General features: G+C 46.2%; 1 protein-coding gene across 2 annotated transcripts; it reads right to left on the bottom strand.

Annotated features, from left to right (window-relative positions):
* Nucleotides 1-601: 601 nt before the first annotated feature.
* On the bottom strand, nucleotides 602-27,680 carry LOC307233695 (polycomb protein SCMH1). 2 transcript variants are annotated; one of them, XM_080005081.1, is made up of 17 exons: nucleotides 27,617-27,680; nucleotides 26,375-26,533; nucleotides 22,322-22,393; nucleotides 21,628-21,708; nucleotides 21,140-21,210; nucleotides 20,376-20,610; nucleotides 19,680-19,768; nucleotides 18,563-18,809; nucleotides 9,146-9,390; nucleotides 8,788-8,976; nucleotides 6,860-6,986; nucleotides 3,926-4,126; nucleotides 3,527-3,700; nucleotides 2,696-2,815; nucleotides 2,366-2,473; nucleotides 1,980-2,113; nucleotides 602-1,442 (listed from the first exon to the last, which is right to left on the bottom strand). In XM_080005081.1, the coding sequence occupies exons 3-17, from the start codon at nucleotides 22,344-22,346 to the stop codon at nucleotides 1,323-1,325; spliced, it is 2,166 nt and encodes a 721-aa protein (XP_079861207.1). In that variant the 5' UTR covers nucleotides 22,347-22,393; nucleotides 26,375-26,533; nucleotides 27,617-27,680; the 3' UTR covers nucleotides 602-1,322. The 2 variants fall into 2 exon arrangements, with proteins under 2 accessions (XP_079861207.1, XP_079861208.1); XM_080005082.1 differs by having other exon boundaries at nucleotides 18,563-18,806.

The raw sequence follows: 27,680 nt of genomic DNA, 5'->3' as shown, positions 1-27,680 counted from the left end.
TGTGAAAATTAAATTAATGGCACTGTGCTCCGGTGGGTTATCTCCCAAATAGGAGCCTTTCCGTGTGGAGTTTGCATGTTCTCCCCGTGCTCACATGGGGTTTCCTCCACCTCACGTCAGTAAGGACCCCCACCAAAAACATGCACCATCATGGTCTGACCAGCGATGGACACTTATCACCTGGTCCCCGGGCGCGTCCACGTACGCTGCCCACTGCTCCTGGCTGTGCCCCCGGAGGAAGGACAAGCCAGGATGGGTCAAAAGCAGAGGCCTCATCTCACCGGCACCATCAAAAGCATGTGCGTGTGTGTGTGTGTGTGTGCGTGCATTTGTTGGAGTGTGGTGTGCTGTGTGACGATTAAAGATTGTTCTTCTCTTCTGTTCTTCTTAATCAAAATTACAACGCAATATAACTAAAAATTCACGTTTACATCCCATTTATGTTTGAGGTATTATTATTATTATTATTATTATTATTATAAATAGGATCCTCAGCCTCTGGCTCAAACTGCTGAGTTCATTACATAGTTAACGGAGAAAAAAAACAAACCACCAATAAGTTGAGTTATTTCATATTTATTGAACAATGTTGAGTATGATAATGCAACTCTAATAATGTAGTATAAAAATTAAAAAAACAGGTACAAATAACAACATACAAGACAAGGCAGTGTAAACAACATCCATAACAAGATCAACGAAACAAATTTCATCTTCTGAATAAACGTCCCTTCAGGACCTGATCCCACCGAGTCTTTACAAAAACACGGGACTTGAAACGAGGCTCGGCCCCGGCGTAGTGTTTTTCCTTGTACATCTGGGGAATTCATATCAAACACACGATGCTGAAAAAAGGCCAAAAGAAATTCAGTCCGTATTTTCTGAGTTGTACAAATGTAAAACGTTCAGAATATTATTATTTTTTTTTTTACATAATAAAAGCAGAAAATATCGCTTTACATTTAAAAACGACCTCTTCAAGTCAAAGCTCAACCTAAAGACAGACGGTGGTTCTTGCGTTCGGAGATCCAATCCTTCCTCGCTGCCGGGCTCCTCTTCATCAGATGAAGGTCGTCCGACAGGAATCTCCTACCTGCTGCTACATGGAACCGCCTACCCACAATGCACCGCTAATACTAATGCGTCCCAAAAAATGGTACCCTCCTCTGGCTCCGCAGCTCGACCTGGACAGTGGAAATGGCGTTCGGAGGAAAGCGGTTGTATCGGGAAAAAACGGAAGCGGCGACTCGCTCCGGGTTCCAGGACGCGGGGGCGGAGGCGGAGGCGCTTTCCACGGCGCCGCCCGACGGGGCCGACGCCCGCTAATGCCGCTTGAGCTTGTCGATGTGAAAGGTGAGTTTGAGGGCGGGGCCGAGCTTCAGGCCCATGTACTTGGTCATCATGTCGCTGCGCAGCAACAGCAGCGCTTTGCCGTCAATCTCCTGCGAGGAAAGAAGATGACGCCGCGTCATAGAAGACTAGAGAATAACATACGATATATACACACAACCATATAGGAGCATTGGCTCATTTGTTCTGGATCCCATGTTATAAAAAAATTCTGTGTTTTCCTGCGGCGTACCACGTGGTCTGTTTTTTCTTGTGGCTTCCCTGGTTACGTTTTCATTTTGGTTCGTTTCACTGCGTCCGATGATCCAACGCACGGTTGACCCAGGTGTCACCTCATCTCCAGCCCTGCTGGGCTTTTGGAGCTGTTTTGTATTTGACTGAGACTTTTTGCCAAATTTCGCCAGATTTGGACTTTGGGTCGACTCGAAATCTCATGTTTTCTACGGTTTCTGAAATTGTAATCGTAATGAATCCATTTTTCTTAAAAAAAAAAATAAAAAAATCATGATTTTGTAATTCAAGTTCCCAGGAGGGACACACTGCGCTGGACCACGCCTTGTGGATGCGTGAGGTACTGAGTGTAAAGCCACGCCCCGGAAGCAGGTTCACCGCGTGCTCCACATACGTACGTGCTTCCTGAACAGGTCGGCGTGCGGCGCCAGCACGGGGTCAATCTCTCTGATGTACTGCATCACCTCCTCCACCGTCCAGAGGTTGGGGTCCTGAGCGCTGGGCCGGGGGCTGTCCCGCACGCTGCCTGAGCCTGCGGAAGAGCAGCTCATTACGCGGCTCTGCGGAATACTCAGTTATGATTGGTCGATGGAGGCGGTCTGGTTAATTACATGTGAATAACCGACCGGTTCTCCGCCTGGATTAACGTCCCTTTTCCTCCTCCTATATGCCAACGCTAGCTAGCGGCGCCATCTTGTGACGCCACATGGAAACTAATATGGACGTCGATCCCAAAATCCCCGTCCAGCGTTAGGGTCTTATCGAACCCTCTTCCGTCGCTCACCTGCGGAGTTGAGCTGCAGCAGCTTGGGGGTCTGACCCCCCGAGCAGGGAGACAGGGGGCTTTTCTTTAAGTGCTCGGACCCAACACCGTTCTCCATGAAGGACTCACCTGCGGGAGACAAACACAGCCGGCGCACCGCACGAGTCTTCATAAACCAGGCGGCAAATCAATCCCATCAACCACCTTTGACCGGAGTCGTACATAAACATGATAAACATCTAAATCCGTTATGATCAGAACGTCGATCTTTCTAAGCCACGGATCGCGCAGGGCTGTTATTTATTTATTTTTTACAAAAGGCTGAATCCAGATGAGGCTCTGTCACGGTACCGTCGGTGGACTGGCGGTGGGCTTTGGCCAGCTTGTGGGGGGGTCCGTAGGGGTCCTGGGAGAAGCGCTTGGTGCCCCGCCCCGGTCCGGTCGCCAAAGCATCAGCGAAGCCTCTCCGCTCTGACGCACAGAGACACAGAACGTGACCCACAGAACGACGTGTGTTTCGTGTGGTGAGACAGTCATCACCACACGAAACACCACAGTCACGGTTACTACCTGACACCAGGTGCGTCGTATAGAACCTGAATCTTTTTATTTACAGTGCAGGGAGTTTGGTGCGTTATTCTATAGCGACACGTCGTTCCCACGGATGTCACCATCAAATGCCTTGAGTATGACAAGAAGTTCTAATATAATATTAATAAACTTTACTTGTAAAGCACAATTCATACGGGATGTACAAACCCAAAAGTGCTTTCCCAAAAAGTCTAATTAAAAATACAAAGTGCAGGAATCATAGAAATATGACAAATATAATAGGAATATACATAATCAAAAATAATTAACTAGTAATAAACAGACAATTTTAAAGCAGTTTTACAAAGTAGAAAATATATTAAGAGTCTTAAAATAAATACAGTAATTTTATGTATTTAGATTTAGAATTGTGGAAGGACCTACACACGTTAAAAAGGTGTTTTCAGCTGACACTTAAATAACAAATAAAACAATAAATAATAATAATAAATTAATAAAATGTATTTATAAACAAGAAGGACTTTGAAGTTTATTCTAAACTAGTCAACATTCTAAATACATCTCTATTATTATTAATTATTAATTATAATAATAATAATAATTCCTCTTAGTCTTAGTGCGACCCCTGACCTGCGGAGTGTGGGGGGATGTGGAAGTGCAGGCTCCCCCCGCGGGCCACCGGTTGGCTGCCGAACAGGGCGTCGCAGTGCAGGTTGTGGCAGAGTTTCTCCAGGAAGCGCAGGACGTAGGTGACGCTGCTCGCCGTGGGCAGGGTCAGCGTGTGCTGATGCTTCTCAAAGTACGCTGCGACAGGGGTCAGAGGTCGTCACTCTCAACATTTCAGAGCGTGATTCCATTCTCGGCGTAGGATCCTGACCATCCCCACCCAACAGCCCCACAAGCCAGACCGCTCATCCACCGCACGTCAAACGCCGCTCAAGCTCGCTACGGCGTGGTAACCCTAGCAACAACAACAACCGTGCACATGTTTGTTTCCCCCGGTTAAAAACTCCATCAGGCGCTTCCTACCGGAGATGAGCTCCCCGCCGTGGCCCGGCTTCAGGCAGGAGAACACGGTGCTCTGGTTGTGCGCCGAGTCCACGCAGGCCTGGACGCACTGCTGCAGCACCGAGGACGCCCGGCCCGGCCCGAAGTGGTCCGGGAGCTGCTGGAGCCGCCGCTGGTCCAGGTGCGGCCCCACCTTGCCGTACTTGTTCAGGTACACACAGACTGGGGGAGGGGGAGGGGGGGGTTGACATTAATGCGCTTGCCGGGGGGCAAGTTATCTGGAAATAAACGGCGCATTGTATTGCTGAGCCGGAGCGGCGGGGGCGGGGCCAGGGGCGGAGCCGGAACTCACCGCTGGCCCGTTCCAGTAATTTTGAGAAAAAGTGCTCTCCGACTCCATAAAATTATATATTTAACAATATTCAACAATGTGTCCACCGGAGATGGCACAACGGAGACCGGGCAGCTTGTGATGAGTGCCAGTACGCACCGGTACATCAAAAATAAAAGTAAAAGGCAGACGTGCCGGTACTGCGTATACTGGCGAGTACCGGCCCGCTTCAAGCCCTGAGGAGCGGCACGCACGCCCCCCCCGGCTCGTTAAATCAGCATCAAATCTGACGCCTGCATCTCCCTTCCCCACGCGCTGCTCGCCAGAGCCGTGCTCCAGGCTCCATAAGAGGAGCTGATACTAAAGGAGACACATTAATGTCACACGGGACATGATGCTGTGCACCGGTGTCGATTTCGGAACATGTGCATCCGCCCCCCCCCCCAATGAAAACAGAGAGAAGCAGAGGGCTTTTATTTTTGCATAAATAAAGATATTTAAATTGATACAGAAATGGCACAGATTGTTGCATAAAAAATAAAAATTCACCAGAAAACAGGATAAACGTGTTTGACTCGGGCCGGTTATTTCATAAATCGGGTGATGGAAGGTTGTCGACACGCACGCAAAAAAAACCCGTCGTAATCGGCCGTTGTTAATGTTTTTCTAAAGTGTACAAAATAACGTACCTTTTACTATCAATAAACATGAATCATTTTATGTGTGGCTGAACACTATCCCTCCAAAATAAAGACGACAACACTTGTCCCTGCAAACAATCAGGCTTTCTCTGAGTTCACCGTGCTCCTCCTCTCATCTGGGAGGGGCGGGGAAACATCACACAGCAACTTTGTGAGGTTGCGTTGACTCTCATGGCTTGTTTGTTCAACAGGGACAAGTAGAATAAACAGGGACTGTCCCAGAAAAGGCCCAATCCCTTCAGGCAATGCTGATCTATTTGATTTTGTTTTATTTATTTAACACCGCCGCACTTCAAATATGATATTGTTTAACATTTAATATCTGAGAACGTTAAGAACGGCTATTACAATTTTTGTTGTTTCCCCCCGCCCCCCCCCCTGAAGCCGCAACATTCGGAGCGTGTTTGATAAATACCGTATTTCCTCAAATAAAAACTGGTAAACACGGCTGAATCAGTGTGTGTGTGTGTGTGTGTTTTTCCTCTTCCAGCGCTGCGTGCACCACGCCTCCCGCACCGGCCCCCGCGTTGGTTTTCCTGTGTTTTTATTTTAGAACTATTTGTTTTCCTTCGTTTCTACTTGGATGAAACCAACATTTTAAACCCAAATAAAGGGACTTGGATGAGGACAGTGGATTGAGTAATGGAGAGAGAGGGTTCTCCTGTCCACTGTGTGTTCCGCAAATAATGGTAGTTTATTCTAAATGTATTTTTTTTTATGTATTTATTTTAGATGTATTTATTTTAGATGTATTTTTTAATGTTTTTATTTTAGATGTTTTTATTTTAGATGTATTTTTTTTTTAGATGTATTATTTTTTAGATGTATTTTTTTTTAATGTATTTCTTTTAGATGTATTTATTTTGATGTTTTTATTATAGATGTATTTTTTTAGATGTATTTCTTTTAAATGTATTTATTCTGAGGAGCACGGCACACAGACGGAAGTTTGGTTTTGTTTGGTTTTAGATACAAAAGTCTGGTTCCCTCTGCAGCTGAGATAAATAAAAGCCCCGGTCACTATTTGATGAGATGCAGGTTATTGAAAATCTTTCATCAAAATTTGACTTAAACATCAGTAATAATAAAAAAATGCTGAACAGAAAAAATAAAAAAATAAAATAAAAAAATAGAGGAAAAATGACAGTATATATATATATATATATATATATATATATATATATATATATATATATATATATAAAATATATCAAAGAATTATTTATATGTATAGCATGGACGATGTTGAAAGAAATATATATATATATATAGACGATGTTGAAAGAAATAAAAAATATATATATAAAAAAATATGAAATTGAATAAATAAATAAATAAATAAATAAATAAATATTTATATTTCTTTCAACATCGTCCATGGTGCCATTTCACTGGCGTGTTGTAACATAACTCCCCCCCCCATCCCCTCCTACCAGCTACGATTAAACAAAATGAAAATAGAAAGGATCGCCCAACCCTAGTATATACTACACTGTGTATAAATCTTACTGATTGTAATTGTTACATGTTAATTATATGTTTTGTATGTTAATGACGCTTCAAAAAACATTTCAAGAAGGCATGTCAAGCCCTGGGTGAAAAACCAGTCGTCTGAATAGATGCATGACAAATGAACGGTCTGATATCAGGATAAAACACCTGGATGAGAGGAAGTAATTTTTTTGTACATGATTCACGATTACAATTATTGAATTTTTAATTGATAGATTGTTTTCTCATCCAACGGGGGTCTCTTAAATGCATCTTTCCGAGACAAAGAGCAGATGAATCCACAATGTTGATCTTTGTGATGAATGTATTACTAACAGGGAACCGTAATGGACGAGCTCCATAATGAGGACTTATGTATGTGTGTATATCCAGGTGTGTGTTTGTGTGTGTGTGTGTGTGTGTCTGTCCTACCCGTGGGGGCGTTTAGTGCAGAGTTGGGGATGGTTGCGTTGTCCTGTGGCACAGTGCTGGTGTCTGGCTCCGGGGTGCTGATGGTCGGGGACGTGGGCACTGGGTGAGGGACCACCCGGGGCTTCCTCTGGACACGGACCCACGGACACGGACACACACACACCAAAGGAGACACAGATGGACCCACGGACCCACGGACACACACACACACACACACACACACACACACACACACACACACACACACACACACACACACACACACACACACACACACACACACACACACACACACACACACACACACACACGTCAATCACCACGGCGCTATTACAGACCCTGAAGGACCATTTACAGTTATTCATAGCTCAGTAAACACCACCACCATCTCCACTGCAACCACTAATGAAAATATCACAAACACAAATGAAGCGCACGTTAGGGGCTGGTGGTGACTGCCTGAAACAGATCTGTGTTTCGGAGCAGTTATAGCCGTGACAAAGCGAGCGCTTTACACCTGCTGCCAGTTAATCTGCTGCGCCGTGTGAACAGTGTTCAGGCTGGATTCTCACTGTGTCGCTCCCGCTGAGCTCACTGAGTCCGACGCCGAATCACGTCTCAATCTCCACCAACACTTCAGCTGCGAGTTAAAAAGTAGTCCTCTGGCAAGACCCCCCCCCCCAATAACGTGGCTACCCGTGAAAAAGTGTGACAGTCATTTTCGTGTTGCCAACATTGTTGCATTTCATGGCCAGCAACAAGAGCTCTGCAGTAACTGCCGAATACAATGTAATTAGTCAGAGCAGAATCTCTTCACCAGGACTGAAGCCAAAGAAGGAGCTGAAGGAACGGCAATTCTTTATGAGATGAAAATGTCTCCTATTTGGATGCCTGCTGAGCATGGCTCCAAGTCCAACATTCTAATAGGCTCCAGGTCCTTGAGAAGGGTCTTTCATAGGCTACTACTGGCTGAAGGGGACGAGTGCTTTATCCAATAGGACACGTTCTAGAACAGTGGTTCTAACCGGGGGTTATGTGCCCGGGGCGCAACACTGACTTTTAAAAAGTGGTTGCCACGCTGCCAACCAGGCATATGAAAATATGGTTGCCATTTGACTCAATCTGGTTGCAGAGGGCAGCCGTTACTGTGATGGAACCCTGCTAATGGAACTGGAGAACTCGCCAGTCCAGGCAAAGACACAAAGGGATAAGATATTTAAGAAGGATTTAAGGTTTAACATACAGATGGGTCACATGGCCCATTAAGATGCACAAGATGAAATAATCTCTTGAACTTGAACTGAACGCTAAATACAGTCTCGGAAAGCAGCAGAGGTGATTTTGTTTAGGTTCTTAGTATAAATTAAACTTTTACCTGTAACTTGATTAGTTAACTGTTGATAAGAACAGGGCATTCCCATGAGAGAGGGGAATGTGTGAATTGACAAGGGAAGAGCGTACATCTGATCAAATCCAGTGGGAGAGGAGGATTTGGAAAAAACAGTGAAGCGAAGTGTGATAAATCAGACCTGGCGGATAAACCAAAATGTGGGGGCAATTTAAAAGTATAAAAAGGTGAAGAAGAACAGACTCAAGGAGAGCTCCAGGAGGAATTAACCTCTGCCGGCTTGGCAGTTTTTTAACACAGAACCTTTTTCTTCTTCTGGGGCTCACTGACTGCTAAGTGCTTGAGCTTTTATTTCAATTTGAGAAAACCTTGCAACACAGCACTACAAACTATGATGTTTAGTTAACAACTCCCGGATAAACCACAAAAACTATCGAAGCGCAGCTCACCAATCGGGAATAACCGGAAGTTGGAGACGGTTTAGTGAACACCAAAAACATTTTATGGAGCAATAATCTACGGGGCAGTAATACGGACGGCGTTAGTATCAGGATAACAATATATTCCGTTGTGTTCTCACCTTGCTGCCTGGCTTGGGGCCCCTCTTCTTTGGGATCTTGATGGGTTCTGTGTGGTTCTGGGCCTGCTGCAGGGCCCTCTGAGCCCAGTTGGCGGGGAGCCGGCCCCTTGGTCGGCCTGGACCCGTGACTGGCCGTCCTGGACCCACCATGGCCCCCTCCAGCCAACCAGCCCTCTTGGCCCAGCTCAGCTGTGGACCACACGGCAAAGTGGGGGTGTCGCCTGGTATCACACTGGTAGCTGGTATCACATTGGTAGCTGGTACTACACTGGTAGCTGGTACTACGTTTTAACATGGTGTCAGACCGGTACTGTATTTCAACCTGGCACCAGAGCGCGTCGTGCCAGCTGACTCGTACCTTGTTGCCCGACTTCGGCCCTCGTTTCTTGGGGACCTTGATGGGCTCCAGGTCCTTGCCCTGTTGTGCGCCCGGGGCCGCCGTCACCAGGCCCTTGGAGGCCCAGGGCCCCACCAGCTTGGTTTTTCTGCGCCCCGGCTTTCGTCCTCGCTGGCCGGGGGGGCGGCCCACCACGGGGGTGGGATGCATGGCTGGACTCTCTGTGCTGATGTCAGTTAGAGACCCGAGACTCTTAGGTTGAACAACTGAGATGGAAAGAGCGAAAAACGAGAGGGAGGGAAGAGAGACCTTGGTTTTTATATTCATCATTACTTAGTCTCGTTCTGGTGTACTCATGGTTTTGGTGTTACAAATGTTTCCAATAAAGCATTTTTTAAAAGTGAAATTTCAAATCGGGAGAAAGACAGAGAGACAAAAGGGAGGAGAGAGGAAGATGAAAAGCTTTTTCCAGACTCAGTGAACTGAGCTCAGCCGTATGAAAAAGGTTTTTATCATCAAGGTAATCAAAGGGGATTTTACACAGTACCGGTGTACATTGCACAATCTTCTAAATACAAACTCAACTGAGTTACACTAAATGGCAATATATGGTACACAGTCAGCACAAAATGCCCGATTTAGCTTTCAGGATCCCAACAGGAACAGGGTCCCAACAGATGAGGAGAAGCTCACGCCTCGTCGTCATCACCCATTTGGATTCCAGAATCATCAATATCACAACTTCATGATGATACGACAGCACTGAGTTAAACAACCCATTTAGCCCCCGGCTCTACGGACACTACGTCGCACTCTGAAATGCAGTGATGTGTCCCCGCGCACACTGGCTTACCCACGTGCACGCTGGCACGGGGAGACTCACGCCGGAAACAGCAGTGACCCAGTTTGTATTCAGCTGCAGCAAACAAAGAGAAGGTTTGTGCTACACAAGGAGCACTGGAGGATGAATGGAGATGGAGAGAAAGAGACGGTGGAAAAGGGAGAGGGAGACTGATACAGAGAGGGAATGAGAGGTACAAGAAAGTGAGACAGTAAGTCAGACAGACAGACAGAACGTAATAGACTATAATCCGAGGAATCTCTGTCCGCCTGTCTGTGTGTCTGCCTGCCTGTCTGTCTGTCCTTTGATTATCTCAACAGCCGCTCAGCCGGTCTACTTCGCATTTGGCCGGTGTGTCGCCGGGGACCCGAGGATGTGCAGTGTCGAGTTTGGCGCAGTTTGGACACCGGCACGTTTAATACGAATAAACTTTGAATAAACAAGCGAACAGCCAGCCGCTCTGTGCAGCGGAGGAACGGAGGTGCTGGGGGTGGCGGAGCGCTCCACGCTCTGTGCCGTCATCCAACTCCACGAAGCGGGGCCCTTTGTGACGTCCTCATACAATATGTGAGGCACGGGATGCACGCCTGGCAGGCAACACCGCGCTTGTTGCCAACATCAGGGCACTGATTATCTCGACGGCCGTTCATCCGATCTACTTCACACTCGACGGGCGTATTGCTGGGGACCCAAGGACGTGCACAGGGCATGTAATAGTATAACAAGCCAGACCACCCAGGCGCCGGTGCATCACTGCTCCCTCTCTAAAAATAAAAAAAATGCAAACGGATGCGAGTGTTTTTACTGCGTGTGACTGCATGTCGGCCAGCCATCTATTTAATCTAATTCAAACTAAACATGCCATCGTGTTAATGACACACCAGGTTGTACAGACAGGTAATTAAGAAGTCCTTATATATATCGTGGATTAACGTGCACGTTAATCCACGATATAGTGTAAATACCCCGAGAGAGCAGTATTCTGTCCTCCATTTAATTTTCCACTCAAGCCGTTGTACCAGCTTTACACACGTGGCCCGGTTGGCACGGAGTCATAGTTTGTGCTCCCCAACAGCTGTGAAAGTACCAGGATGTAAGTGCCAGCTGAAATCACATGAGAGAGGAGAAGGAATGTCTACGTTCCTGTAAGAGCCACAGAGCCCAACGCTCCACTGGATCCACCTAGACTGTTTCCATGACGTTCAGAACAGAATCGTTGTTTTTCTGCTGCATGGTCCAATCTTTACGGAACTTCCTGTGATGTGAACTATAAGTAGGACACTGGAGCTTCAATCTCCCATCATCCTAATTTGGGCCTTCTTACAATACTCCGACTTATTCCTTACTTCTCTTCAGAGATTCTTCCTCCATTGAAAAAATTATGATCAATCAATTCACTTAAATTTGGCAAGTATTTTCACCTTGATATGAATAAACATAGGAGGTACTACTCACAATCCGATCTCTTATGGTAAGACTTAGACATATAGATTTGGCCTCTGCTATTTTTTAAATTATTCTAACAGTTGGGATTGAGTGTGCTTGGTAAATAAAATTCAGACCAAGACCGTTGAATATAATTAATTCTATATATTTATTATATTGGATTTGACATCATATGGTTTAACTCATTCATGTTGTATTAAGCATTCCACCTGTTATTTTATGGAACACTATTTGAGTCTATATTAAATAAATAAATGTCCATGAAATAAATCCTGAAATAAATGAGGCAATACACATATAAATAAATGTAAATATAAATAAATGGGTAAATATAGTTAAATAAATGTTTTTTTTATTCAAAAGCACTTTGTACTACTTTGTACGAGTGGTAATACTTTTGATTCGTTTCAGGGGACTTTTAGTTCTTAATTCCACATTTTATTTATTTAAGGGGACTTTCAAAAATGCTTAATTTCCATTCCTTATATGCAAATTAATGGCCCGTGGTTATCTCACAGAGCTGGCGGAGAGAGGGGGAGCCGGGCTGGCACTCTCCTACCCAACAGTGGTAGGAGGAATTGCTGCTCTGAGCTGGTCCCCAGCTCTGGATACCTCCTCGGTTGGAGGAAGGGGCTGGTAGAGAGCGAGCACACAGTGGAGGGCCACCACCTGGTTCCGCTTGACCAGCCGCACCCTGTACACCGCGTCCAACAGCTGTTCCAGCACAGTGCAAGGGCCAGTCACTGGCTTGGGGCTTGAGGAAAGAGGCCCTTCTTTCCCTCCGGACTGTAGACCTACAGTGGAGTAGTAGGCCCGCTTCTGTCGGGACCTGGCGTCCATTTAGGCTTGCCTGGTCAACCCATGCACTTCCCGCAGCCTTTCACAGAGGTTGTGGAGGTAGCTCAGGCCGCCCCCACACCCGTCCTTCAGCAGCGGGGAGCGGGGGGACGCTCATCCGGTTCGGAGACCGGCTTGGGGCGGTGCTGGAGTGGCCTGGAGCCCGGCAGGGGCGTGGGGGTTCTAAGCTGTCGTCTCCAAGGAGCAATCCCCACACTCAAAACATTTCATGGGGCCCCATGCGGGAAAAAAGTCATTAACTTCTGATTTTGGATTCTAAATCAGATGTGAAATTATCGAATGATATTCCTGTCTATTAGCACGGCAATGTCCGGAACTTCAACACCTGTCAATTAAAAATTAGAGGGTCTATCCGGGTGTCTTGTTTACATCAGTAAACATGTAAAAGGTAACCTGGGTGTTACCTTTCCCACTAATGACAAATGCCAGATGTTAGGTAGTGTTACCGGGTCTTTGGTGTTGTGGGAAAGGGGTATATCAGTCGTACGAAGCATCAAGCTGCTGCCGCCTGTAAGCTGCTGCTCAGACTTATTGCACGTCTGGACAGTAGTGATTTTAAGATGGCCTGGGCCAGCTGGCCCACTGTTACTATAGAAACGAGCATAAACGCAGACTCGCGCTGTAATCATGCACAGTCGCTGTATTTGTGTATTATAAATACATAGCAACAACCCAACTACAAAACAAGCCCAGTACTTTTATGAGACTTCCTGGTTAGTTACTAGAGACTGTGAGCACATAATAACTAATCAGAGCAGGATTACAGGCAGAGTGGTTTATAAACAAGTAGGCTTTAAATCGTAGACACATTATTCAACTCAATAGAGGGGAAAAAGGGAAAGAAATTAAGTTAAAAAAATAAAATATATACACATGACTTAACCAAACAGTTAAAAACTCCACATTCCTGTACAGCGCACATACATAGCTTCAACATGTGATGGAGAGACGGTTAGCATCACATGCGCATTCAAGCTTACACAACATTCAGTCCTGCACGTAAACGGACATCCACTGAACAGTGCACAGATTGCGTACGTCCTGGAACAAAGCTGGACAGACTGCTGGGGTCCAGACAGTAACACGTCTGATCCAGGAGGAGGAGTTCTCCTAAACAGCCAACGGTAATATAACTTAATGAGGTAAAAAAACATTTGAAGTTGATAAAAATCGTTTTGTCGTTGAGAACCATGGGAACTACTATTGATGAAAAGAAAAAGAGCAAGTATAACTATAATACATTTTTATTTTTGATAAATTATCAGACTTTGTTCAATTATCAGATTTTTCCATTTGAATTTAACTCTGAAGCCTTGTTAAACTCACATTTTCCACTTTATTAATCAATTTTAAGCTAAGTTAAGCTCATTTCCCTCTAACCACTGAAAATAAAGCCTTGTTAAACTTACATTAAACTATCTTCTCACCACTGACAAGAATTATGACAAGAAAATGTCCCTAGTCTGGATGAATCAAAACAGACAAACCAACCACGAACCATCTAAGCAGTCCGTCAGCTCTCTCCACCTCCAACAGCCGCAGCACAATAAACCCACAGACCGATCCAGAGCCTGTTCCAGGATTCCTGCCTAACCTCTCAGTGTGTGTGTGTGTGTGTAGATCTCTACAGAACTTGTTGGTGGACCGGCAGAGTCCATTGCAAACAGTGGCAGGGAGTCATGCGGCAAGCTGCAGCTCGTTTTCCTTCAGAACGCTCTGAGTTCACTGAGTTCATGGAGTTCACAGAGCGTCAGCGCTGCATTTCCAAGAAGGGAAATCCTCCTCAGGAGACTTTAGAGCTTTTAGCGAACATCACAAGTTCTACTGTTCTTATCTACTCACCGTGGTTCTCCAGAGGGGGGGAAAAAAAGTACTATTCCTCCTCTTCTTCTCCTCTTCCTGTCCTCCTCTGTACTTCTCTTCCTCTGGCTCGCTCCTCCTATCTCATCTCTTCCTCCGTCCCTCCTCTGATTCTTCTCCCCTCCCTCTGTTAACTGATGTAAATATTCAGTCTTCCACAGCCATATGTCTGCCTTGGCCTCTCTCTCTCTCTCTCTCTCTCTCTCTCTCTCTCTCTCTCTCTCTCTCTCTCTCTCTCTCTCTCTCTCTCTCTCTCTCTCTCTCTCTCTCTCTCTCTCTCTCTCTCTCTCTCTCTCTCTCTCTCTCTCTCTCTCTCTCTCTCTCTCTCTCTCTCTCTCTCTCTCTCTCTCTCTCTCTCTCTCTCTCTCTCTCTCTAAGGGGCACCCAGCCTCTGCTAGAACACCCACACACAACCCCTCCTCTCCTGCACCCACTGGGTGAGCGCCAGGCCCTTAGTAACACACTAACAGGCACCGAAGCGGAGCCCTCCCCGATCTGTCACTTCCTGTTCACAGCCAACTCAAACAAGCACACGGCCTCCTTGCAGCCGATAAATACTGTTTTCAAAAACTTTATTTTAATTGTATGACTTTCCTTTAAAATGTAGTTGTGAATCAAATAATTGGTTAAGTGATTCATTGTGTTCGAAAAAAACAAACTACTACTACTACCATTGTACTTGGTCATTCTCAGCCGGACTTACTAAAGGCTGCTCCACACACTCCGTTCCTCCATGGTCAATGGTCTTCTCCGCGGCGGTATTCTTTTTCATTACCCCGATATACGAGGTCATCCGCCCACCGCGCCTCTTCTGGCCGTGAGTTGGTTCCCACTGGAGAACTTGATGGGTCCTGAACTCCAGGTGCTTCCGGCAATGTCCTGCCAGCTGCATTCTATGTGCTATCATCTTGTCACCAAGCCTTGGGAGATCACAGTAAGCCAGGAGATGCCAAGTGCAACCTGCAACCGCAATGCGGGGGAAGCAACCATTGAGGGTCTTCAAGGGTGGGGGTGAGGGTCCATGTCTCGCAGCCATAGAGCAGGACTGACTCCACGGTGGTAAGGAATGACATTTTGACCCCTCTCGCCCTATTGGAGCCCCAGAACTTCTTCAGGTCATTAAGAGCCTTCTACGCCTTGGCCTTCCTTATCTTGATGTCCTGCTCAGATGAGTTGATGCAGGATCCAAGGTATTTGAAGTCCTTGACCTCTTTCAGCTCTCGACCTTCCAGTGTCTTCAGGGGTGCATGGTCAGGTTTGTTGTACATGACAACCTCTGTCTTCTTAGCGTTCGGGCAGAGGCCGCACCGGATTCAGCCTCCACTTGGAGGAGTTCTTGCTCCTGTCCTATGTTGTCAGAGAGCAGGGCGATGTCATCCACAAAGTCCAGGTCTGTCTCCACAACTACTGTATGGTAGGGTTGGGCTGGTGTAAAAATGTTCAAACCGGTTTGATATGATAATTATTATTTCCAGTGGAGCCATCTGAAGCTTTGTGACATGCCAGGACTTCTACTCTGTTAAATAAGTACTGGAGGTAAGTTAAGCTAAGTTTCATTTAGGAGGATTTAAAATGTATATTTAATACAAGAGAATTAATTCTATTATATAATTATAGAACCCACAATCACGATTGTGGTGCCGCCCCTTGCGGCCGCCTGTGCGTGCGCCTGGTGTCGATTACGCACATTTTTTGTATTTTTAGAGCTTATTGTGCGTGATCACCGGGTGTAATGACATTTCACTACATACAGTATATGTATGACTAGGTATATGTATGTGGCAAATAACCTCTTGAATTTGAAATCAAACACCCAGCAGTATACCGAATTGAACCACTAGGTGTCGCACTTGAATCAGCAGCCGCTCCCCAGTTGGTGACGGTAATGCACCTCTACACTAAATAAGAAGAAGACAGTATAGCGGCACCGCAATCAGCAGGACAATTGAGTGACACATTGTGTTATTATTTCTCACAACAACCATTCATCTTAACTTTTCTTTTTTTTAATTCATGTTGCCAGCCTTGGCTCAGGACTTCATTGCGCACGGCCTGCCAGACACTAGTGGCTCCGTTAGTCTGTTAATAAACAACCATAATATGTTAATCACATTGTCATATTGCTTATTACTAATGCAATACAAGTTGGATTTAGAGGCATGACGCCGTCGGCACAGCTGGCTGATGTGGGCTACTTTTTAATTTGCCAGAAATGACAAATGCCAGTTCAGTCGGTTTACATGAAATCAAACCGGTTTAGGCTCGTACATGGCACCGAAAATCGAACCAACTTTACTGAAACTTAAGAGCGTCCTGACCTCCTCGGAATAATGATAAATCCAAGCTAGGCCTCCTGCCCGACGATAGCTTCCGCAGCGCATAGCCAAAGACAATGATGAACAGGAAGTGGGCCAGAGTATCCCCTGTAGATGCCTTGCTGTAATCGTGAACAAACTGGTTACACCGTCCAGTGTCATCACTTTAGCACGTGTGTTGGTGCGCATCAACTTAATACCACAGAGCAGACGGGGTGGTACTCTGTTGGCCCTCAAGAATCTTGCCATCTTGCCCCGATGGATGGACTCGAACGCCTTCTTGAAGTCAACACTGCTGAGGCCAAATATTTGGGCAACAGTGGAGCATTTTTGCTCGGAATGTGTTCCGATTGTCTCTGAGGTGAGGATCGATCTCATCTTCCAGGCGGTTCAGGATGATCCTGTCATACATCTTTGTAACAATGCACGACAGACTGATACCCCTGTCGTTGTCTGTGTGGGACAGATTGCCAGCCTTGGGTATACTGATGATGTTGGAGTTTGACCACTGGTCCGGCGTGCCATTCTTCATCAGTGCGTCAACACACATCCCCACACGAGATCTTCAGCACTTGGGGAGCTATGTTATCTGGCCCAGAACATTTTCCTTGCTTGAGGGAAGCTCTGGCTTGACGTACTCTACAGCAGTGAAAGGCCTGTCGTTGATGTTCAGGTCTATGAGGATGTCGGGGATCTCCTCATCAGCACCTTCAACTTCTGGAGCACTGCCAAACAGGTTTCAAAAGCGAGAGAACCAGGTGGTAACCCTCTGCTCCAGGCTTGTCCCTACGACTTGTCCTTCTTTTGCCTTGTTGCCCTGTGATGTCATTGAGGACTTTCCGAGCCTCGTCTATTTATTCTGGCCGTGCTCCTCCTCTATCCTCCTCACGTTCTCCATGTGTGATTCTCCAAAAATGATTACACGATTACCAAAATGTTAATGCCTGTCTCATTTAATGAAATCAAAATTGATGTCCTAGACTGCCCAGTAAATATATGGAGCCCGGCACTCAGTTTCATTCAATTACAATAAATACATCTACAATAGGAGATGTACAAGAGCCGCAACATAATCGCTGGACCATCCGTGCCACGTGCGCCACCACGTCCAAATCCCCCATCTGCTTCCTCGCTGTTGCGCCACTGCGTGCATGTGTCCACATACTGCGCATCCTCTTTGTGCACGCAAATGAATGAGCCTTGTCAGTGCGCTCTGCTGCTTCGTCCGTCGCTCCCCGTGGACGGACGGACGCTATTTTGATACTGTGAAAATATTCCATATGGTGGCAAATATCGCTGGACTTGCAAGTAGGCTTGGGCCGATATAGGATAATATTGAATATCGGCCCAAGCCTACCGACGATATTTGATAATCACATTACATTACATTTAGTCATTTAGCAGACGCTTTTATCCAAAGCGACTTACAATTATTCAAACACCGACGGACGCAGGAGCAAATAGGGGTTAAGTGTCTTGCTCAAGGACACTACAGCATGCTAGCAGGAGGAGCCTGGGATCGAACCAGGAACCTTTAGATGACTAGAACACCAGCTCTACCGCCTGAGCTACCATCCCCACATAATAATACCGAATATCGGCCCAAGCTGACTATCCAGCGGACTACCTGGAACTTGTACCAAACCCCAATTGGATCAATAATCAAACCTTCACTGGAAGCCTAGCCTCCCACCCCAAGTGAAAGAAGTGCCAAATCCCAACTGGAGAGTTCCCAGCAGAAACTACAACCAAACCATCACCTGGTCTAGCGCGCAAACTCAAGCTGGAACAAGCATAAATCCCCCACTGGATCCACATCATTGGAGCTAGCGCCAAACTCATCTGGAACAAGCATCAATCCCCCACTGGAACCAACACCAAACCACACCACTAGACCAGTGCAAAACCTCAACTACAACAAGCATCGACACCCCACTGGAACAATTTTCAAGCCCCAGCTGGAACTGCATTACATGACATAATTTAACAGACACATTTGTCCAAAGCAACAATAAGTACATTAATCATTCACCGTTGGAACTAGCATCAAACCCCAACTAGAATGAGCAAATCAGGTGGACACAAGGACCCAGGCCGAGTCCCAGTCCTGGTTCTGACCTTTGGTGCCGGGCGGCTGCAGGTTGTCTCCGGTGAGGGCGCACCAGCCCACGGGGAAGATGTCTCGTGAGTCGTAGCGGCAATAGTAATCAAACGCCCCGCGCCATCCGTCAAAGGTCACCAGTACCTCCACGCCACGCAGGGCGCCCACCGTGGCCGGGCAGATGAAGTGGGGGTTCTTACGGTCCACCGCCTCCAGCTTCATGCCCACCTGGAAGGAGTTCTGTTCCGGGGCGGCAGGCTCCTGCTGAGGGATAGGGCAAGGAGGGCGAGAAGGAGGAAGGGCCAGAGTCACACATGGAGGCTGCCATTTTGTAACTTAATGCTGGTAGGAAACTGGGGTTTCCTACCAGCATTTCCTACCACCTCTATAGGTGCCAACCTCTTTCAAATAGGTTGGCACCACTGGCCACGGCCCAATTATGATGTAACTGTCCTTGTTTGCTTCCGACAAGCTGTCTACACCCAACATGTGTGCACATCTACGAATGGACAAGAAACATTTTGTAACTTGGGCAATTTAGCAATATGTTTTCCGATGTGGTCCTGAGTTAAAAAACACGTGTGACACGTGTGGCAGAAAGTGAAATTGACATCATCAATATCAATGTCACTTTCTGAAACAATTAAACATCATCGGTTGAGGTGCCAATGAGCGGGACAACCAAAAAACAGCCTCTTTATTAATTGGAAGCCATTTAGTCACATGCAGTCTTGAACCAATTTTTGGGGGAAGGTGAAGTTAAGCATCTCAATGGCACCTCAGAAAACATTAAGTTTTAGGTATGAGGTAATAGATGGTTTGTGTTTTGGTGTAATTAAAGTCTGGGTAAGAATCTCTAAAGCAGCTCTGAGTCGCCATTCATTGTATAAGAGAAGAACAAGCTGTCAATTGTTTCAATGTATTGTTCCAGTGACAACTGAGGAAACAGGTATACTGACACCTTGATTAGGGTGTGGCTAACCGCACAATTTAGTTGAATATCTGGAATTTCAAGAAGGAATTCCGCCGATAAACGGCTCAGCACAAAAAGAATGTAGGCTAAGCTAACAAAAGCTGACTGGCAGGCTGGTGCGTGTGTGCCTCCCATGAGGCTTGCGAGCATTCGACAGGTACCTTGTGAAAGATGCGTGCAGGAGCCATCTCCGCCCCGTTCAGGGTTTTGAGGAGGAACATGGGCCAGGAGGAGGCGTTGAGGCGGAAGCCTAGAGGGACGAGACACATCAACACAGGGACCGGCTCAGAGAGGTCAACACGTTCGAGCTGAAGCAGAGCTCAGCCGTGATTGAGTTACATTGCTCATCTACATGTTAAAGACACGATAGAGAGAAATGTTTTAGTTTTAATAAACGACGATAAGATATAGCCTGAAACACAAAGTCTGAGATATTGAAATCCACCTTAAGATTCTTGAGTACGGGATTTAAAATATTTCCAGGACTGCCACTCGAAATCCATGGTCCATCAATCTCAACAGTGACAAACTTTATTTTAAACATTTCTTATCGTCAGGGAACCCTTATGTTGAAATCTAACCCGGAATACAAAAACATGTATCATTGTGAGTGAAATACACTTCAACCAGACTAAATAAATCCAGGACAATCCACAACCGAGACGAGAAAAAAAAAACAAAAAAAAACAAAACCCTCAAATTCCATGACCATAGCTGCCTGGAATAGAATTTCAAACATTTCCAGACATTCCAAAACTCCCTGTATGTACAGTTTGACCGTATGGATGTTTGAATACAATGTAATATATGATAATGTACTGATAAATAAATATACTATAATAAACAGTGAGTCTTACCCAGTGGCGGCTGCAGCATGCCTCCGTTCTTCTCACAGTTCCCGATGGGCTGGATCTCCGAGGAGTCCACCAGCCGCCAGAAGTCGTTCTTGTTGTCGGAGCCGTCGAGCCGCAGGCGGAGCCGCGACCCCGTCAGCCCCACCACGGTGGCGATGCAGGTGGAGGTGGTGTTCCGCGGGTCCTGGGCCTCCAGCTTCATTCCGGCCTTGAACTCGTTCACCGGCGGCGCGGTGCTCTGCTCGTACGGAAGCGGTAGAAACGCGCCAGATCTGAGCTTTTGTATCTGAGGTGACACTCACATGCAAAGACATTATCATTCTAACGACTGTGAGCACATAGACATTTAAATTTGTGTTGCGTTTGTTTCAATAAGTCACAATTTGTATTAAGAGTAATATATTTGAGAGTAAAATATTTTGTAAAACTGTATATAGTATAATATTTGAGAACTTGGCTAAATATGTGCCATATTTACATTATCCTTACATCATTTGTGCACTGGAAAATGAAAAGAAGATATATATACACGTTTTTTTTTATTAATTTTTATATCAAATTGCAATAGTTGGTTAATGAAGATAATTGTGGGTTAGGAGCTCCCTGCAGATTTTCCCGCCAGAGCAGAGTACAACACCAGGGACTAATGATCTGCGTTAGAAGGGTTCCACCTCATCATCATCATCCAGCAGAATCCCCAGTAAACAGTCAGACAGACAGTAAAAAGTGAGGAGCTTGTGTTCGTGTTCGGGTGTGTCGGAGCTGACCTGTCTGAAGCAGGACGCCGGGGCGGCCGCGGCTCCCGTCTCCTTCAGGTATTTATCCCAGCTGAAGTGACCTGTCAGAGGACGGAAGGGGTCAACGTGGAATCTGGCTTGTTTCCCCCAAAAGGACCAAAAATCAAACCTTTTGAGACTCTGACACTTCTCTGATATCACCTTTTTTAGCCATATCACCCGTTGCCGGTTAAAGAGTGACAACGTCTTGTCTTGTTGCCGTGTCCGCTAGTTGGCTACTTTGACCCAGTGTTATAGGGACCTGAAAACATGCTCTGTTGTTGGCTCTAACACCGTTCATGACAAAATTTGATCATCACTCTTTCAAAGAATACATTGGAAGTTTTACCACTTGAATCATACATTTGAGTCTTTCCCCAAGCTGTTATAGATTCAAATGTACAAAAAAAAAAAAAAGGGAGCTCCTGGTCAAGCCGCCCCGCCTGAAAAGGCCCCGCCCAGCAGGTGGTGATCCATACCTCCTTGGTACTGCGAGGGAACCCGGGAAGGCCTTCCACTCCGGGCGTGTTTGATCCGTCTGCCATCTTTCCACTCGATCGCTGCAGGAGGAGGAGAGGGACAGCGTGAAGGACATCGCACATGGAAGGCACCGTACACGGACATGGTCAATATAAGCCAGTATGCTTATACATTACCACCAATACCCCCACCCCCCCAAAAAATAAAAATTTAAAAAAATAAAAATCACTACTGCAGTTGTTCCGGTTTTAGGTTTTATTTCTGGAACTAAGTGGCAGTTCCCTTTATCTATTCCATTTTAATTTATTTGATTCTATAAGTATTCGACTTACTGTATTACGTTTTAGGAATCAGTTAGTTGGTCTAGTAGAAAGAAATTTCCTAGGACATATTGTGTGTTATCACGGGTGCGTTGCATTACATTTCACTGCATATACCTGTATGTATGAAAGTATGTATATGTATGTGACGAATAAACCTCTTGAATCTTGAATTTTATGTTCTATCAGATTTTGTTTAAAACCAAAACAGTGGATAAATGAGTTACTGAAAATAATAAATGCAGACAAAAATCAGTGTTTCAGTACAATTGAAATAGTGAATAGTGAGAATTTCATCCTGGCATAGAGTGATATTGCAGCTAAACCCAGAGACAAACATTTAAATATGTGAAGAAGTACTGTCTGTCCTTACCTTTCTGTGACACCGGTTTCCTCATACTCCAGCGATACTGACCCAGCTCACGACACAACACTGGCCTCCGTTCTATCAACACACACAACAAAACAAGGATGGATATTAAAAGAGTTTAAACGATTAATTCATGTTTTTTTTACTTTCCTCTCTTCGGTGAAAAAGCAGATATTTCCTCATGAATTAAAACTCCGGAGCACCTTTTCATGATCTTTAATTACCATCCCATTTGCATCAATTGTGCTGTAATGATTCTGCTTGCTGAGGCATGCCATTAGGGCTGCAAACAACGACTATTTTTATAGTTGAATAATCTATCGGTTATTGAAACGAATAATCGACTTTTCGGATTATGATCGCACAATTACCCAGAGGGCTCTTATTTAGCTACCTTCAGGGTGTTTAAAGCATGTGCCAACCAACAATAAAGACAATGTAGATGATTACTTCATTCAAAAATACGTATTTTAACGAACTTTCTTACTGATACAAAAGACAAATAACAATTTCAATATCCATTTTTTCCTGTCAAAATATAAAACCAAGGTTAAGCAGAGTTGCAGTAATAAAATAAAAGAGGAAAAAACAACAAAACAAGAGGGCGAGGATAGGAAAGTGCATTCTGTGGTCTCCACTTTGTTGTGGACTAAAAGGAATGTTTGCACCCTGCTGGGTTTTCCAGAGAACATATGTAGACCCGCATGAGTCAACAACCCAAAAATACTGCAAACTTTGCACTGCTTTTTACAAAGGCGAGCGAGAGAGTGAGAGTGAGTGAGCGAGCGAGAGAGTGAGAGAGCGAGAGTGAGTGAGCGAGTGAGAGTGAGTAACAACATTAGGCTACATGTCGATCACAGTTTTCTCATGAAATGGAGGTAAGTCAGCATCTCCACATGGTCTCGTGAGGATGCTCTGACGGGGTGGATGTTGCAGGAATACACAGAAAAGATCCCGCCATCTTTGAGGATCCTCCTTTTTGGGGGTTGCTGGCCCTGCGAAGTAGATCTGAACTGCATTTCTCACCAATTGGATCTTTTGGTCCACCTGGCCCCCCACCGGCCAGGAACATTGACCATCTCCCGCTGCTCGCACCCAGGTATCCCAGTGTTCTTTGCTTCTTTGACCTCAACCGCCCTTGCACCCTTGTGTCAATTTCAGCTGCCGTCAACCTCAGCTTTTTGAATCTTGGGTGAAGGGCAGCTGAAAGAACATCTGGGTTGCATCTCTCCGCCCAGACGGCGTTCAGACTCCATCTCCCGGTTATCCCTTTTTCTTCAGCGGCCAAAAAATGCTTTTCCTGGGTTCCTGGGTTCGTCTCGTCTAGCAGATCCAGAAGGCCGCCGCCCTTGGAGCAGCACCCCTTGCCCTGGCTTTAAGTCAAGGCGGTGTTTGCCCCTCGGAGTCACCTCAGGATGGGGTGGAGCGGCAGTGATGGGCCAGCGCTGTCGCAGGAGTCTCTCCATCATGTGAGTATGAACTGCTCCATCTTGTACTCGACATCCTGGATCAGCTCATGTTGTGGTGTGCTCATTGTTTCAGCTTCAGTTTTGTGTTGGCCTTCTTGCTTCTCCTGAAATTTTCTCCTAAAGTGTCTTGCACTTTTACTCTCTGTTGACGCTGAGCCCTCTTGAGGACATTTTGAACTAGGAGCTGGAGCGTGTGCACAGTGCACTGGACAGAGGCCCGACCGTGTTTTCCTTTCCAGCGTTCGCGTCGCCGCCACCTTATTGGACTCGTTGTGTCATGAACTACTGCTTTTATTTTGGTCGGCGAGATGTCCACTTCTTCTACCAATCCCCTCCAGCCACGCCATTATGTTTGCACCAGAGCAGCTCTCCTCAAGAGGCCCGGTGGCGAGGTTCCGAGTCTTCATTTGCCGATCCTCACTTCTGAAACGGCAGGAGACACAGAGGAGCTCCTCTGTCGCACGACTAGTTGAGACATCAGCTGTCAGTGTGAGGGAGCGTTTGACTTCTTTAATGGTCTCCTTCACCTTCAAAGACATCAGGGGGATTTCAGTCAACGTTTTGAAGGGCAAAGACCCATACAGTGTGCACAGCAACCATTCAACACAATCAGTTTTACATTTTTATTGACATTATTGTGGCCATTTTATGCTTTAATCAAGATTAAATTATTGATCAGCGATCCTAATATTATTTCTTCATGAATTATGTCGATATATCAAATACAATTTGCTATTTTGTGTGTGTGTGTGTGTGTGTGTGAGCATGATACACTTGTACCTTCAGAAAGGTTGTTGTCATATTCACTTTACATCAAGTGAGTAAAATGAGTTCTGGATGGAAGGGTGTGTTGAAATCTACCTTCAAGGCATGGTTTTTGTTCTTGATTCTAAAATCCTGTGCAGATATTGAAATGCACATTGAAAAGCCTTCCAAATAAATGTTGCCCTCTATAAATCCAGTTTCACGAAAAATGGAGATGTGAGTTATTAGGGCTATCATTTTTTTCCAAAAGTCATGTTTAAACAAGATCAGACGAACCCATATTAGAGATCAAACGAACCCATAAATCGTTTGAATACATTTCAATGCAACCCACTTTGGGCACGCACGCATAGACAGGAATTGTAGATTTTTTTTTTTTTGCGATTAGGAAAGTATTAAATCCTCCGGTTTTCTCCAAACTTGTGCAGTCAGCAGCGAAACATTCACCAGCCAAAGACGTCGCCATGACAACGATGCAACGTTGAAGATTGTAAAGTTAGGGCATATTTGGAATGTGAACAGGATAATTGGGAATAAAAATAATTCTGTAACGCCAGCTAGAAATTCCTCGATCAAGAGAAAATGTATTTCAAAATAGAAAACGCTGCAGCTCATAATGTGAATGGCTTTTAACATTAGCATTAGCTGCCAACTAACTTACCGGGACGAGTCTTCCTCAGCCAGAGAGCCAACGTGCCTCCTCTTCAGATGGAGCAGCATAGCTGCATTTTGAAATGCAAATGTTGCATTTCAAAATGTTTTTGGGCAAGTTAACGGTGAAATGCCTCCACACTTTGGAGGTTTTTGCTTGTGAAGGTGTTGTGTTCACTTCGCTCCAGAGCCTTCAGAGTCAGCACGAAAAACACGCGCAATGACGTCGCCAACGAATCGACAATATGTTGGTCATCGATTTCTGATACATACGTTGGTTATTCATCGCACCCCTATATGCAATTCTCAGACAATACCCCGGATCTGGGAATGGTACGTTTCAGAGTTGGCCTGGGGCTCTGGTCTTGTTTAGGCTGCAGACAGGAGGTCACAGCGGGAGGTAACAAGAGACACAGACACGGCTGTCAATGCTGGTGTGCCTGCGTACGCGCACACGCACACACACACACACACACACACACACACACACACACACACACACACACACACACGCACACGCACACACACCCTTCTTTTGTGATGTGTTTACTCTGAACCACATTGTTTTTTTTTATCTGAATTACTGTGGTTTCTATGTTTGTTGTAGTTGCAAAACAACTGTTTTCAAGTGTAAGTACAATTGATTTCATCTTGATTGGTGACTAGTTGTTTTATAAAACATCCCCCCTGCCAAGTATCTATTTCCCCCCCCCCTGCACACTGTGACAGAACCCATATTCCCAACATTGTGCATACACAATGTTTACTGTGCTCTGCTGCTCCTTTGTTGGGACTGTATATACATACTCTGCCAGACAAAGAACATGCACATTTTCATACACATACATACATTTTTTGCTTGTTGCAGGTTTTTGTTCCTGATTTAGATCATATCATTTTAATTATTCTCCTGACTTTGTTTTGCAGTTCTCCCATTTATTGTTTAATTGCACCGTACTTGTATGATGCATGTGTCAAATGAAGTATCTTGAAATGTTGAATCCTGAATAATGTTCGAGATGCATTCGGAGCATTTTCGTCAGTTTAGAATAACACCAACCAGTCAAACTTTCTGCAAGATCAGATTTCAGCGCTAGCAGAAGTACGCACCCCGTCAACACATGCAGTGCGGTGGAAATACACAAACATAATGAAGCATATCCTAGCCTACCTTAAAGCTCCATCCCAGCGGCGAGACTCCGGTGTAAAGCTCCCGTTTCTTCCTCCAGAGGGGGAAGGAGGCTCAGCGGGCCGCGCACTCCCTTCAGTCCGCCTGCTGCAGCCTCAGGACCGGGGCGCCACAGAGCTTCACCCGCGGACCATCACGTCCCTAAAAACACGTCGATAGACGCGAGCGCGCACACGCACACGCACACACACACGCACACACACGCACACACAGAGAGACAGACAGACAGAGACAGAGACAGAAATCTGAGCCGCGGTCGCAACAGGTCCGTGCGGCGCGCAGACAGCGGGATAAACAGCCCGGATCCACCGCAGCGCAGCGTCATGTGCGGAGCTCCATTCAAAACACACGCACCGCGCACTCTCCGCGCCGGTCGGTCCCGAACGAACGAGTCATTCTGAGCGAATCGACCCCGAACCCGCACGGTCGGCGGCAAAGCCTGAGCGGATCGATCGAGCCTCCACCCCGATTTCCCCCCCCCCCCCCTCCCCGCCGCACTCCGTGTGCGGACCATTCGGACAAAACATCCCAAATTGCAATCGACGCCGTTTGCAGTTCATTGCAATGCAAATAGAGGCGTTTGAGAATCAAAACACTTTGCACGACTCACTACTCAGTCTGCGTGGATAGTCTGTTCTCATGAAGTGATTACCTGTGCTTTATTTACTTGTTATGAAGCACGTTATTCTTGCTCCGGGGAGGTGCTCTGCACATACATGTCTCTGGGATCTAGACGCATTAAACAAATATAAACACCGTATGGATCACTGCCGTCTAATAAAAAATAAACAAAAAACCACTCGAACACGAAATAAATCGAATCCTTTCGACGCGCCGATTCCAAACCAACGACTCGCCCCACGGAGTCGGCGTGCCCAGCACCAACGCACCCTGCGCGTATCTTCCGACGGAGACGCGGGATTCGAGCCGCGTCCGTTCGTTTGGAGCGGAGCGGCCGCGTTTCCCTCCCCGGGGACGACGGGCGACGCGGCCGCTCCCCGCCGCTCCCCGCCGCCGCCCCCCGCCGCGCGGCTCCCGGCAGGCGCGCCGCTAGCTGGTTAGCCGCAGCCCGTTGACCTCAACGTAAATATTAGCACAAAGTAACGGGAGCGGACCCGTGTGATGGGAGCCGGGGAAAACGGCGGGACGGTGGCGCCCACGCGTGGTCGCGTCAAAAGCTCCGGCGACGCCGACCCCGCGGCTCGCCCGCCCGCGCGGCTTTACCTTGCTCGGCAACGTGTTCTGTGTTTTTCTGGTGTGGGTCTCAGTGCCCGTCCGCCATGTTTTT

The sequence above is a fragment of the Zeus faber genome (genome assembly GCF_960531495.2).
Source record: "Zeus faber genome assembly, chromosome: 8".
NCBI classification, from domain to species: Eukaryota; Metazoa; Chordata; class Actinopteri; order Zeiformes; family Zeidae; genus Zeus; species Zeus faber.
This window is presented reverse-complemented; position numbering and strand designations above follow the sequence as displayed.

Excerpts from the sequence above, each read along its gene's own strand:
- LOC307233695 (XM_080005081.1), bottom strand. The coding sequence starts at position 22,346 with ATGAGGAAACCGGTGTCACAGAAAG. Across the intron at positions 19,769-20,375 it reads CATGCTGCAGCCGCCACTGG|GCTTCCGCCTCAACGCCTCC; the intron begins GTAAGACTCACT and ends TCGTCCCTCTAG. Across the intron at positions 4,127-6,859 it reads TGCACTAAACGCCCCCACGG|TCTGTGTGTACCTGAACAAG; the intron begins GTAGGACAGACA and ends CCCCTCCCCCAG.